Source organism: Eriocheir sinensis, chromosome 22, assembly GCF_024679095.1.
Source record: "Eriocheir sinensis breed Jianghai 21 chromosome 22, ASM2467909v1, whole genome shotgun sequence".
NCBI classification, from domain to species: Eukaryota; Metazoa; Arthropoda; class Malacostraca; order Decapoda; family Varunidae; genus Eriocheir; species Eriocheir sinensis.
This window is the reverse complement of record NC_066530.1, coordinates 9786518-9799761: the sequence shown is the minus strand read 5'-3', so window position 1 is coordinate 9799761 and position 13244 is coordinate 9786518. Positions and strand designations below refer to the sequence as shown.

At 43.7% G+C, this 13244-nt stretch overlaps 1 protein-coding gene across 4 annotated transcripts in view; it reads left to right on the top strand.

Annotated features, from left to right (window-relative positions):
• Positions 1–13244, top strand: part of LOC127002010 (hemicentin-1-like) — a 251350-nt gene that overhangs the window by 68929 nt on the left and 169177 nt on the right. For all 4 annotated transcript variants that reach the window (XR_007755636.1, XM_050867330.1, XM_050867331.1 and 1 more), the window contains exons 33-40: positions 696–971; positions 2467–2606; positions 4533–4710; positions 5509–5714; positions 6438–6665; positions 7910–8072; positions 10694–10844; positions 12738–12853. Coding sequence is in view for 3 of the 4 variants with exons in the window: in XM_050867330.1 (XP_050723287.1) it covers positions 696–971; positions 2467–2606; positions 4533–4710; positions 5509–5714; positions 6438–6665; positions 7910–8072; positions 10694–10844; positions 12738–12853 (1458 nt within the window). In the remaining variant the exon portion in view is untranslated. The remainder of the gene's footprint in view (positions 1–695; positions 972–2466; positions 2607–4532; positions 4711–5508; positions 5715–6437; positions 6666–7909; positions 8073–10693; positions 10845–12737; positions 12854–13244) is intronic.

Sequence of the window (13244 nt, the reverse complement as noted above, 5' to 3'; positions counted from 1 at the left end):
AAGGACGGCATTTGTGTATTTGGACGAAGAGATGATGAAGAAAATAATAGTTACAATGATAAGGCCAAGGTTGGAGTATGCAGCAGTGGTCTGGTCTCCTCACAAAAAGAAGAACATAAGAAAGCTGGAAAGAGTACAGAGAGTGGCAACTAAGATGGTACTGGAACTTAGGGATCGGACTTACGAGGAGAGACTCAATAGCATGGGGCTCACAACACTGGAGAGAAGAGAAAGAGGAGACCTGATAGCGGTGTACAGGGTGGCAAGCGGGGTGGAGAATCTGGACAGAGGGGACCTGTGTGTGTGGAGCGAGAGAGATACGAGAGGACATGAAAAGAAATTGAGGGCGACCACGTATAGGCGAGATGTGAAAAAGTTTAGCTTCCTAAACAGAAGCATTGAGCTGTGGAATGGACTGGAGGAGGAGGTGGTTTGTGTAAGAAACATTCATGATTTTAAGGAAAAGTTGGATAAGAGAGGATATGGAGACGGGACAGCGCGAGCGTAGCTCTTTTTCCGTATGTCACAACTAGGTAAATACACACATCATACACACGGCACAGCCATAAATAAATTGTACCGACTGACTGATATCTCCCCCAGCACCACCATCAATAAGTTTTAATTATTGACTCACATCCTCTCCCCCAGCACCACCATCAATAAGCTGTACTGACTCCCTGACATCCCCACAGCACCACCGTCAATCAGAAGGCGGCCTGATGAAGACAGTGACGTAGTGGATGCCGTCAGCGTGGTCACCGGCCAAGAACTCGTCCTGCATTGTACAGTAGAAGGCAACCCACAGCCCAGCATTACGTGGCTAAGGAAGGGGAGGGTACTGCCATCCTCTGAGCCTTCCCATCGCCTGGTGCTCTCAGATATACAAGAGGAGGACAGTGGGGACTACACCTGTTTGGCAAGCAACTCCGTCGGCAGTACAGAGAAGCAGTTTGACGTGAAGGTGATAGGTAGGTGTTGTGTGTCCTGTCATGTAAGGTTGTTGTCCCATACCCTTATGAACAAGGCAGATGGTGAGTAGTGTCCCCTATTCTGTCCAAATCCCTTATGCAAGAGTCACCCAGCATATTCATTCTTTCATTCCTTCTGCTGGTAAACTCTGAAATATCCTTCCTTCGTCTATATTTCCTCCTGCCCATGACTTAAAGGTTGGTATTGTTGAATGCTTTCGGGTCTCACATTAACTACCATTCAAAGGCCAAAAAGGTGATCATCTGGGTTCTAATGAGTGTTTGTATAGGTTCATGGTACAGAGGAAGAGTCAAACTACCACCAGGCCCATAAAACTACCTCTGGAAACGCCCAAAACTCCTACGAAGGCCTTCTCAAATGCGTGTACTTGGGAGCTGAAATGTTTAAAAATATGGCCCAAAATCTTTCAAGAGGAGAGTATCAAGACACCTCTAACACTGAAATTGACCTCTCTTCAGCCCCTCGATCTGTTTTCTCTTTTGTTGGAGCAGTGTCTAGCTTTTTTTTTTTTCATTTGTTTTGACGGGTAACAGACCATGGCCTCGTAAACACACACAGTCATTCAACCTGACCGTCAAACTCTGAAATATCCTTCCTTCGTCTGTATTTCCTCCTGCCCATGACTCTAAATCTTTCAAGAGGAGAGTATCAAGACACTGCTCACACTGAAAATGACCTCTCTTCTGGCCCCTCGATCTGTTTCCCCTTTTGTTGGAGCAGAATCTAGTGGACCTTTTTGTTTTCATTTGTTTTGACAGGTAACAGACCACAGCCTCGTACACACAGCCACTCAACCTGCCCGTCAAAGTTTCAGATAACATAAAAATAGACCCACTTACAAGCCCATAAATTTTTGGTTGATGAAATGTCACAACGGAATGTAATTATTTAATGGAGAACTTTAATGCTGGTTCTCCTTCGTCTCCTCCTCCTCCTCCTCCTCCTCTGCTTCCTACTCTTCTGCCTTCTCCTCCACCTCTGCCTCCTCCTCCTCCTCCTCCTCCTCCTCCTCCTCCTCCTCCTCTGCTTCCTACTCTTCTGCCTTCTCCTCCACCTCTGCCACCTCTTCCTCCTCCTCCTCCTCCTCCTTCGCTTCCTACTCTTCTGCCTCCTTCTCCACCTCTGCCACCTCCTCTGCCTCCTCCTCCACCTCTGCCTCCTCCTCCTCCTCCTCCTCCTCCTCCTCCTCCTCCTCCTCCTCCTCTTCTTAAAGTGCTGCATATTTATCCAGCATGTGGGAATTCAAATACCTTCAAAATGTTCCAAAATTACCCCTGTTTATACTCTCTCTCTCTCTCTCTCTCTCTCTCTCTCTCTCTCTCTCTCTCTCTCTCTCTCTCTCTCTCTCTCTCTCTCTCTCTCTCTCTCATTTCAAACCATGTAAAAGTTCCTAGAAATGCATTATTTTTCTATTTTCTAGTTTTTTTTACTTTTTATTCTTATCTTTTTATCTTTACTTTTATTTATCTATAGTCCCGGCAAGAATCACCAACCCGAGGAAGGCCGTGGACAAGGGGGGCGGCCCGGCTCACCAGGAGGTGCTGGTGGATGCGCCCTTCTCCCTGCATTGTCCGGCTGTTGGTTCACCCGTGCCGGAGATCACCTGGAGTAAGGTATGTGTCTGCAGCTGTAGGAGAGAATGCATGCTCCGGGACACCTTTCAGCCATACAGTGCAGGAAAACCATCTCTCCTCGTGGAAATGACCTCTCTTTTGGCCACTCTTCTGAACTCTTTTTCATAAGGGTCAGTGTTGAGCAGACCTTTTTTTTCTTTTTTTTGCCTCATGATATTTTTTGACCCTTGAGCTGCTTCCTTTACTGTGAAAAAAAGGACGTTTTACTCTACTTAGCAACCATGGAAAGAGGGGCTACTGTATAAGAAAGGTTCTCAGTCATGGAGAAGTATGGTAGTACAAGGTCCCATAAATCTTTCACAAAGCTATTTAGAGCCTCAAAATAAAAACAGTACTCCAGGGTGGCAGTTGAATGAGAAATTATTAACAAAGAAACGGATGCTGAATTGATTGCATATTAAATTAAAGTGATATTTGAGTAAAATTATTAGTTTGGTACTGGAGGGAAATGCAGCAAGACATTGATTTAACAAGTGACTGGTGCAAATGAAATTCTTACTAAATGGAGTGTGCTTAACCCGGTAGCAGCGAATGGCCAAATTTGTGGCTTTACCATGTACCAGTGATGGGCCAAATTTGTGGCTTTACTGTGTACCAGCGATGGGCCATATTTGTGGCTTTACTGTGTACCAGTGATGGGCCAAATTTGTGGCTTTACCGTGTACCAGCAACGGGCCAAATTTGTGGCTTTACCGTGTACCAGCAACGGGCCAAATTTGTGGCTTTACCGTGTACCAGCAACGGGCCAAATTTGTGCCATGATATAAACCCCCAAAATAGATGATGCATAAACTGATCACAAATGCGTTGATATATATTATGAAATGGTTTGCGTGAGTGATGATTTTTTCTCATTAATTCGCTTAGAGGGGCCTTTAACCCCTAAAGGACCGGGGGTGGCTGTATTTTTGGTACTGCTGGGACTGGCCTTCCCGCGCTAACCCCGAAAATTGTCTGTATTCACACACTCTCTACACTTAACCTATATTGCACGAGTGAATAATATAGATTTTGTACTAACCATCAAGTCTTCCTCTTTTTAAAGACGCCATCCATAAGTCTCTACATGCCGCGGTTACAGATAAACAGCGAGTTGAATAGGAGAGGCTTTTGAGGTGAGTACGCCAGTTATAATCGCCTCCAGCTCTTCCCCGGTAAAGTGACTATAGCCGCCTCCGGTTCTTTAGGGGTAAGAAACATGATCCCCGCAGCTACCGGGTTAATCATGGTGTTATTTGAAAGGAATTTATTAGTTTGGTAGTAAGGAGAAAACTTAATACTAAATACTCCTCATTTATTAACATAGAAAAACATGGAACGAATTGAGCAAGATCTGTTCCTGGACAAAGGAATGTGGAAATGATGAAGCACTTACTTTTGAAGCCACACCGAGATACAAAACTCAATTAGAACACCTGCTGGTACTAACGATACATGGACACTGATACAGAGTGTGCCATCCACTCACTTGTGGTCAGACACAAGAAAACAATACTGCAGCTTTGTACGCCGTCTGGTGGACGTCCCATAAATTAAGCAGCAATCAGAGAAAAAAATGTATGTTGATATAATTGTAGTGCGGTGACTATGCCTGATGAACGAGCCTCCCATAACCCACTTAGCCAGTGGGGTACCTCTTTGGCCGACTCGGTAAGGAGTGGCTCTCCCGTCACGCTGGTCGCGGGTTAAGTCTCAGGCAGCCGGGGAATACACTCTCCTTGTTGTGATTAATTTCTCGTGTGTTTCAATACATGCAGAGGACGTGTGGGACTGAGTGAGTAATAGAAAAAGAGAATAGAAAATCTCTTCATTAAATAATTATCATATGAATGTAGTTAACCAAACATTGAATAAGATTCTGTGAGAGAAGCAACCCACCACTTGTGATTGCTGTGCATGTTACAGGACGGCACTCTGCTGGATGCACTCCCGGACCAAGGTCTTGGCGGCCGCGTCAGCCTGGGGAAGAACGGCCAACTCCTGCTGGTTTCGGGCGCCGCCGTGGAAGACTCCGGGACCTACACGTGCAGCGCCCACAACACCGGCGGCTCAGACTCTGCCTCCTACCCCATCACTGTCCTGGGTTAGTTCACAAAAGTTGTTGGACATGTTTAGTATATGTGAAACTTTTTTTTTTTTTTTTACATCCCTGCCTATAGCACCAGTAGGCTTTCTTCATGGGCCAGACGGTAGGCCCAAGCCTGTCGTGGGGCAGACAATTTTTTATAGTGGCGCCAGTTATGTTAGTGGAGCAAAGATGAGTTCTTGGGGCACCATGAGTCAAGCAAGATGGCGCCATTGTAAACACTTGCCTGCACCACTTAACGGGCAGGGGCTGACCACCAGGCTGCCTCAAGAAAGCCTACTGGTGCTACAGGCTCAAAGTAAATAAATAAATAAATGAATAGCAATAAAGTGCAAAGAAACTGATTAATTGATTCTTTTTTTTCTTCTTTTTTTTGTACGTCTTCGCCTGTGGCGCCGGTAGGCTCGTATTTTGGAGGGGCCTGATGGTATGGCCCAGCCCGTTGTGGCGCAGGCCAGTGTTAATAGTGGCGCCATCTTGCATTGGCTCATGCTGCCCTCCCGGAGCGCATCTTTAATCCTGAAATCTAGAGTCCAGGTTGATAGGTGGTCTTCTGGACAGCATGTGGGTAGTTTTAAGCCACTCGGCAGCGGCTGAAAAATCCCAGCTTGGTGTCACCAGGCGGGGCGTGAATCTGTGTTGTCCTGAATGTGGCGCCGTCACGCTATCCACTCAGCCACCGCCTCCCCTGATTACTTGATTACTTGATAACCTATTTTTTCACAGTAGTGAGATTTAATGTGAAATGTTTTCAAGACACAAGGATAACTATGATGATCCGTCTTCTTCCCTCAGCTCCTCCCAACATACTGGAGGAGGATGAAACTGTCCACGGCTACCTTGAGGGAGAGGTGCTGTCCCTGCCCTGCACTGTGGAGGGCACGCGGCCGCTGAGTGTTGTGTGGCTGCTGGACGGTGTGGAGATCCAGGACTTGAAGCTGCCAGGCATGACCATTGAAGAGGACTTTGAGCTCAGGGAAAACAACATTACACAAGTTAAGGTTTGTGTGCATGCAAATGTACTATCTTAGTGTTTGCAGACATGGTTGTGCAGACATTCAAAACTTAACCTGTCTGCTGCGATTGGCATGGATTTAGCTTTCACTGGTAGCCTGGTAACATATAGTCCCATGTCTTTCTCTGCCTCTGTGGTGGATAGTGGAGTGTTTCCCATGTGGTATTGGTATGCTGGATTTCCCCTCCCAAGGTCCATGGCTTTACATTTTTCTTCATTGAATTGTTGCAGCCACTTTTTGTTCCATTCCTGTGGGTTGGTGAGGTCTTCTTGTAGGAAATATGCAGTCAAGGGGTTAACCACACACAGGCTAAGCAGACACTACATTCCAGTTTGCTGTTTTCTCTTCCTCACTTAACTTTAAAGTGTCACTTCCTCTGCATCAAAGAAAAATGGCCCCAACACTTTGCTGTAGCGATGAGGATGTTGACAAGTTTACCAAAGACGTTCAAACAGTGATGAACAAGTTTTATTGTCATCATGAGGGATTTCATGTATTTATATATTTTGATAACATTATTTTGGCCACTCTTTACTTTTCTCTTTATATTAGCAGTGATTAGCAGACTCTTTTCTGCTACACTTTGTTTTTGTTGCCCTTGAGTTGCTTCCTTTGCTGTAAAAAAAATCTATATATTCTGCCCATTGATCATACCCACTTTTAAATTTTTGCCCCACAAGTATATGTAATGCATTTCTGTTGTTTCAGTCAGTTGTCAGGATTGCCAAGGTGGGTGAGGTCCACAGCGGCACCTTCACCTGCATCGCCAGTAACGCTGCTGGGGCGGACGAGTCACTGCACGATGTGGATGTAACAACGCCGCCGAGGCTGGAAGGTGACACAGCCAACACCAACATTGTGGTCAAAGTTAACAGACCGGTCACACTCACCTGCCAGGCAAAGTCCAACCCAGAGCCACAGATTTCCTGGTTCAAGGTGAGCAAGAGTGTATTACTGTAACACTGGGATGAAGCGCACACGTCTGTACTCCACTGTGTGCCATAAGAGGCAGCCCTGAGGGTCAAACTACCACCAGGGTCGTTAAACTACCCCTGGAAATGCCCAAAACGCCTATGAAAGCCTCGTGAGCTGTGTGTGCTTGGGTGTCGAGATGTTTAATGTTTCCTCTTCTAATTTTGTAACACTGAAAAAACACCTAAAGTTTATCAAAGGAAGGAAGTAAAGAAGGAATTCATTTGTAATTTTTCTTTGATTCGATTTTTACGTCATCCCTCAAATCAATCTTTTTTTTCTTTCTTTCTTTTTCTTCTCTTTTCAAACATCTCTTTCTTATTTTGATGTTGCTTTCCTTCCTCTCATGACCTTAGGGACCTTTGACCTTACTGGCACCTCCCATTTTAATGTGTTATCTTCCCTTCATGACCTTAGTATTGCCTCCTATTTTAATTTTTTTACCTTGTTTTTAATTAACCCCTTCAATCCGATGTCGTCACCATTAGTCCTCTTCTAAACCTTTTAATCCTCTTCCATTTCCTCCTAATTCTCTTCTAAACCTCCTAAGAGGAAATGGAAGAGGATTAAGAGGAATTTAGAGGAGGATTGAAAGATTTAGAAGATGATTAATCCTCTTCCATTTCCTCTTGACCCTTTCCATGCTGTGACGCCGACGTCTGGGTCACGGATGGAAAGGGTTAATTACTGTTTGTTATAGTTTCAAAGTATAGTTTATTAATCTTTTATTTGGTGCCACATGACCCTGCAGTTGTGGCGCCAAGACCGAACTCCCCAATAATCTAATCTAATCCTATGCTCGTGTGGTCCCATCTCCATATCTACATTTATCCAACTTTTGCTCTAAGTTTTGCACACTCCTCACCGATACTACATCCTCACTTAGTCTGTTTCAAACCTCTATATTTCTTTGTCTCTCAAGCATCTTCCCTTCCTCAGTTTTTTACTATGTCCTCTTGTGTTCCTGTTGGTAATTTCTTCTTTTAGTAGTAACTGTGTGTGTTTTCATATAATCTAATGGGGAAGGAGAAAGGAAGCAAGAGAGTGATAGAGTGAGAGATAAGGCTAAAGATATGAGGGTGTGAGAAAGGAGGAAACAAGGGAATTTGATTTTACTTACGTACCGCCTATAGAGCTGGGTGGCTGCATAGTTACGAGAGGTAGTTTTACGTGACTCATAATAACACATTGAACCCCTTTATCAACAGGACTCTATGCCACTGGAGGAGAGCGACCCCAACGTCCATCTGAGTCCCGACGGCAGGATACTGAAGCTGCTGCAGGTCAGGGAGAGGGACGCCGGCAACTACACGTGTCTGGCCATCAATGAGGCCGGCGCCGTGTCTGCTGACTACGCTCTGCAAGTTCACGGTAGCTTGATGGGTTTCCTGATGTCGTCTTGTGTTTGACCGACATGAGTTTGGAAAGAGTTTGGGAAGGCTTGAGGAGGTTTTCAGTTGCCAGTTCATAGTTTTTGTTTTTTGTTTTTTTCTGGTCATTTTCTTCTGATTTTTGTCTTTTCTTCTTCTTCTTCTTCTTCTTCTTCTTCTTCTTCCTTTTCTGGTTTTGTTCTTTTCTCCTCCTTCTTCTTCTTCTTCTTTGTCTCCTTCTTCTTCTTCTTCTTTTTCTTTTTCTTCATCATCATCATCATCTTCCTCTTCTGGTTTTGTTCTTTTCTCTGCCTCCTCCTCCTTCTTCTTCGTCTTCTTCTTCTTCTTCTTCTTCTTCTTCTTCTTCTTCTTCTTCTTCTTCTTCTTCTTCTTCTTCTTCTTCTTCTTCTTCTTCTTTTTCTTTTTCTTCTTCTTCCTCTTCAGATTTCTGTAATACTGAAAAAAAATGCCAAAAGTTTATCAAAGGGAAAGAAGTAGAAAAGAATTTATTTGTATTTGTATTTTTCATTCTTTTTTTACATCTGTCAAATCAACCTCTCTCTCTCTCTCTCTCTCTCTCTCTCTCTCTCTCTCTCTCTCTCTCTCGATGTTTTTTTCCTTCCCCTCATGACCTTAGTGACCTTTTGACCTTTGACATTAATGACCTTTGACCTTAGTGACCTTTGACCTTACTTGTACCTCCTATTTTAATGTGTTTCTTACCTTCAATGACCTTTAGTATTGCCTCTTATTTTGATGTTTTTTTCTTTCTTCTCATGACCTTAGTGACCTTTGACCTTACTGGCACCTCCTATTATGATGTGTGACCTTCTCATGACCTTAGCATTGCCTCCTATTATGAATGTGTTCCATGATGACCGTAGTTGCACCTCCTATTTCAATGTATTTTTCATGATGTGCTTTTTATAATGTGTTTCCTTCCCCTCATGACCTTGGTGACCTTTGACCTTTGTGACCTCCTATTTTGATGTATATCCTACCTTCAATGACCTTAGTGAAGCCTCGTATTTTAATGTATTTTCTACCTTCAGTGACCTTAGTGACCTTTGACCTTACTGGCATCTCCTATTTTGATGATGTGACCTTCCTTCTCATGACCTTACTGGCACCTCCTATTTCAATGTATTTTTGTATGATGTGTTTCCTTCCCCTCATAACCTTAGTGACCTTTGACCTTACTGGCATCTCCTATTTTGATGATGTGACCTTCCTTCTCATGACCTTAGTGGCACCTCCTATTTCAACGTGTTTTTTATGATGTGTTTCCTTCCCCTCATGACCTTAGTGACCTTTGTGGCACCTCTTATTTTAATATGTTCCCTACCCTCATGACCTTACTGGCACCTCCTGTTTCAATGTTTTTTTATAATGTGCTTTTTATAATGTGTTTTCATCCCCCCATGACCTTAGTGGCCTTTGACCTTTGTGACCTCCCATTTTGATGTATTTCCTACTTTCAATGACCTTAGTGAAGCCTTGTATATTAATGAATTTTCTACCTTCAGTGACCTTAGTGACCTTTGACCTTACTGACATCTCCTATTTTGATGATGTGACCTTCCTTCTCATGACCTTAGTGGCACCTCCTATTTCAATGTATTTTTCATAATGTGCTTTTTTTGATGCGTTCCCTTCCCCTGATGTCCCTAGTGGCCTTTGACCTTTTTTGATGTATTTCCTACCTTCAATAGCCTTAGTGAAGCCTCCTATTTTAATGCATTTTCTACCTTCAGTGACCTTAGTAGCACCTCCTATTTCGATGTATTTTTTATAATGTGTTTTTTATTATATTTCCCTCCCCTCATGACCTTAGTTACCTTTGACCTTTGTGGCACCTCCTATTTTGATGTATTTCCAACTTCAGTGACCTTAGTGGCACCTCCTATTTCAATGTGTTTCCTATCCCTATGACCTTAGTGACCTTTGACCTTACTGGCATCTATTTTGATGATGTGACCCTCCTTCTCATGACCTTACTGGCACCTCCTATTTCAATGTATTTTTTATGATGTGTTTCCTTCCCCTCATGACCTTAGTGACCTTTGACCTTACTGGCATTTATTTTGATGATGTGACCTTCCTTCTCATGACCTTAGTGGCACCTCCTATTTCAATGTTTTTTTTTTATAATGTGTTTCCTTCCCCCATGACCTTAATGGCCTTTGACATTTGTGACCTATTTTGATGTATTTCCTACCTTCAATGACCTTAGTGAAGCCTCCTGTTTTAATGTATTTTCTACCTTCAATGACCTTAGTGAAGCCTCCTGTTTTAATGTATTTCCTACCTTCAATGACCTTAGTGAAGCCTCCTGTTTTAATGTATTTCCTACCTTCAATGACCTTAGTGAAGCCTCCTGTTTTAATGTATTTCCTACCTTCAATGACCTTAGTGAAGCCCCCTGTTTTAATGTATTTTCTACCTTCAATGACCTTAGTGAAGCCTCCTGTTTTAATGTATTTCCTACCTTCAATGACCTTAGTGAAGCCTCCTGTTTTAATGTATTTTCTACCTTCAGTGACCTTAAATTAGTGGCACTTATTTTTATGTTTTTTCATGATGTGTTTTTTATGATGCGTTTCCTTCTCCCGACGTCCCTAGTGGCGCCTCACCTCGAAGAAGAAGTGAAGGAGGACGTGCATGTCAAGGCTGGGGAGGATGTGGAGCTGTTCTGCCCCGTGTACGCGTCGCCTCCGCCCGCAGTGTTGTGGATGAAGGAATCGAGCATACTGCAAGAGGCGTTTACTGCTGTGTGAGTGGCAATACACGGGATGATTTTTTGTCGTGGGAGCTTTGGCGGTTTTCTGATTTTGGTTGTTGTTCTTGGTTCATAGTCCATCTTCAGTTCTTGGGGTCAGACTTGCAATGATCCTCTTCCATCTTGCTTGACCCAGTGCAAATCCTTCCTCTTTCTTACTAAATCATCTTCCTCGAGGTTAGGTATTCTGTGTCGTCTCCAATGATTCTTTTCCCCCTCCCAGATGTGATTGAAAGGCTATAGTATTTCTTTTCACACCATCCCTGTTGTTCTTGGTTCATAGTCCATCTTCAGTTCTTGGGGTCAGACTTTCGTTAATATTCCTCCATCTTGCTCGACCCAGTGCCATTCTCTTGCTAAATCATCTTCCTCAAGGTTAGGCATTCTGTACCGTCTCCAGCAATTCCTTCATCACACTTTCCCTGCATTGTACTAAATCATCTTCCTCAAGGTTAGGCATTCTGTACCGTCTCCAGCAATTCCCTCATCACACTTTCCTTGCATTGTACTAAATCATCTTCCTCAAGGTTAGGCATTCTGTACCGTCTCCAGCAATTCCCTCATCACACTTTCCTTGCATTCTACTACATCATCTTCCTCGAGGTTAGGCATTCTGTACCTTCTCCAGCAATTCCCTCATCACACTTTCCTTGCATTCTACTACATCAGCTTCCTCGAGGTTAGGCATTCTGTATCATCTCCATCAATATTTTTCCCCCTCCCAGATGTGATTCAAAGGCCACAGCATTCATTTTTTAGCATACCTTCCCTGAACTCTTACTAAATTAGCTTCCTCGAGGTTAGGCGTTCTGTATCGTCTCCAATGGTTCTCTTCCCCCTCCCAGATGCAATTCAAAGGCTACAGTATTTTTCTCATCATACATTCCTTGCTTTCTCCTACTAAATCAGCTTCCTCGAGGTTAGGCGTTCTGTATCATCTCCAGCAGTTCTTCTTCCCCTCCCAGATGTGGTTCAAAGGCCACAGTATTTACGTCCATATTATTAAACGTGTCAGGCTCCCTTTACGACTATTCTCCAAGGCCACAGGGAAGATTAACTGGGATTTCTTGGGTGATTTTCCAATTCAAGGTGGAGAAGTCATGTAAAACTATCACTAGGATCACAAAACGGTCCATGAAAATCCCAGCAACTTCTTCGAGAGGCTTTTCAAACAGGCAGACTGAAGCACTGATATGATTAACCCTTGGACGGCAGTGGAACTCTATATAGATGGTCCAAAATTCAGTCAGTTTTGTATATCAGAAATATAACGACACTTTCAGATTGCAGTGGAATCTACGTATATAGACGATAGTTAACCCGGTAGCAGCGACGGGCCAAATTTGTGGCTTTTACGTGTAGCAGCGATGGGCCAAATTTGTGGCTTTACCGTGTAGCAGCGACGGGCCAAATTTGTGGCTTTACCGTGTAGCAGTGACGGGCCAAATTTGTGGCTTTACCGTTTAGCAGTGACAGGCCAAATTTTTGCCATTATTTAACCCCCCAAAAATAGATGATACATAAAATGATCACAAATGCTTTGATATACATTATGAAATGGTTTGTGTGAGTGATGATTTTTTCTCATTTTTCTCGCTTGGAGGGACCATTAAGAAATATGATCCCCGCAGCTGCCGGGTTAAAACATCTCTTATGCGGCGTAACTATATTCATGCCACGGTCCTAAGGTTGGCAGTGACTACATAGACGATTCATTTTGGGAGGAGCTACTTTTCAAATACTGCCTCCGTCTAAGGGTTAAAAATACAGGCTTTATTCTCTACCGCATCTTCTCTGCATTAGCTATAGGGGATGTGATACAGAGGCTCAAAGTATGCCTGTGTCTGCTACAATAACCACACTGTAAAACGGCTTGTCTTCCAACAGAGATCCTCGGAGGCTGATTCTGCACAATGTCAGCAAGGACGAGGCAGGTCGGTACAGCTGCCTTGCCACCAACGAAGCCGGCACGCTGGAGCAGGACTTCACCCTCCATGTCATGAGTAAGCTTCAATTTGTGTAGTGGGAAAAGATGAGTGGCTGAAGCTTTAGTGGGGGTTTTATGAGCATGAGGAGGTGGCAAGATGTGGCTTGAAGCAACTGAGAACAGGGCTGAGAGTGAGGAGAGAGAGGTGGCTTGGGCATGTGAGGAGGTTCAGAAATTTAGAGGATGGGACTTGAATATACAGTGGAGGCTCAGTTCACGAATTTAATTCAATCCAGAAGGCCGTTCGTCACCCAAAATGTTCATAAACCGAGGCTATTTTCCCCACAGGAATCAATGTAAAATGGATTAATCTGTTCCTGGAGCCCAGTTGGTTGCTTATTTAAACTTTTACAACAGTACTTTGTGCAAAGCTTCATAACACAAAACCAATGGAAATCAATAAGTCT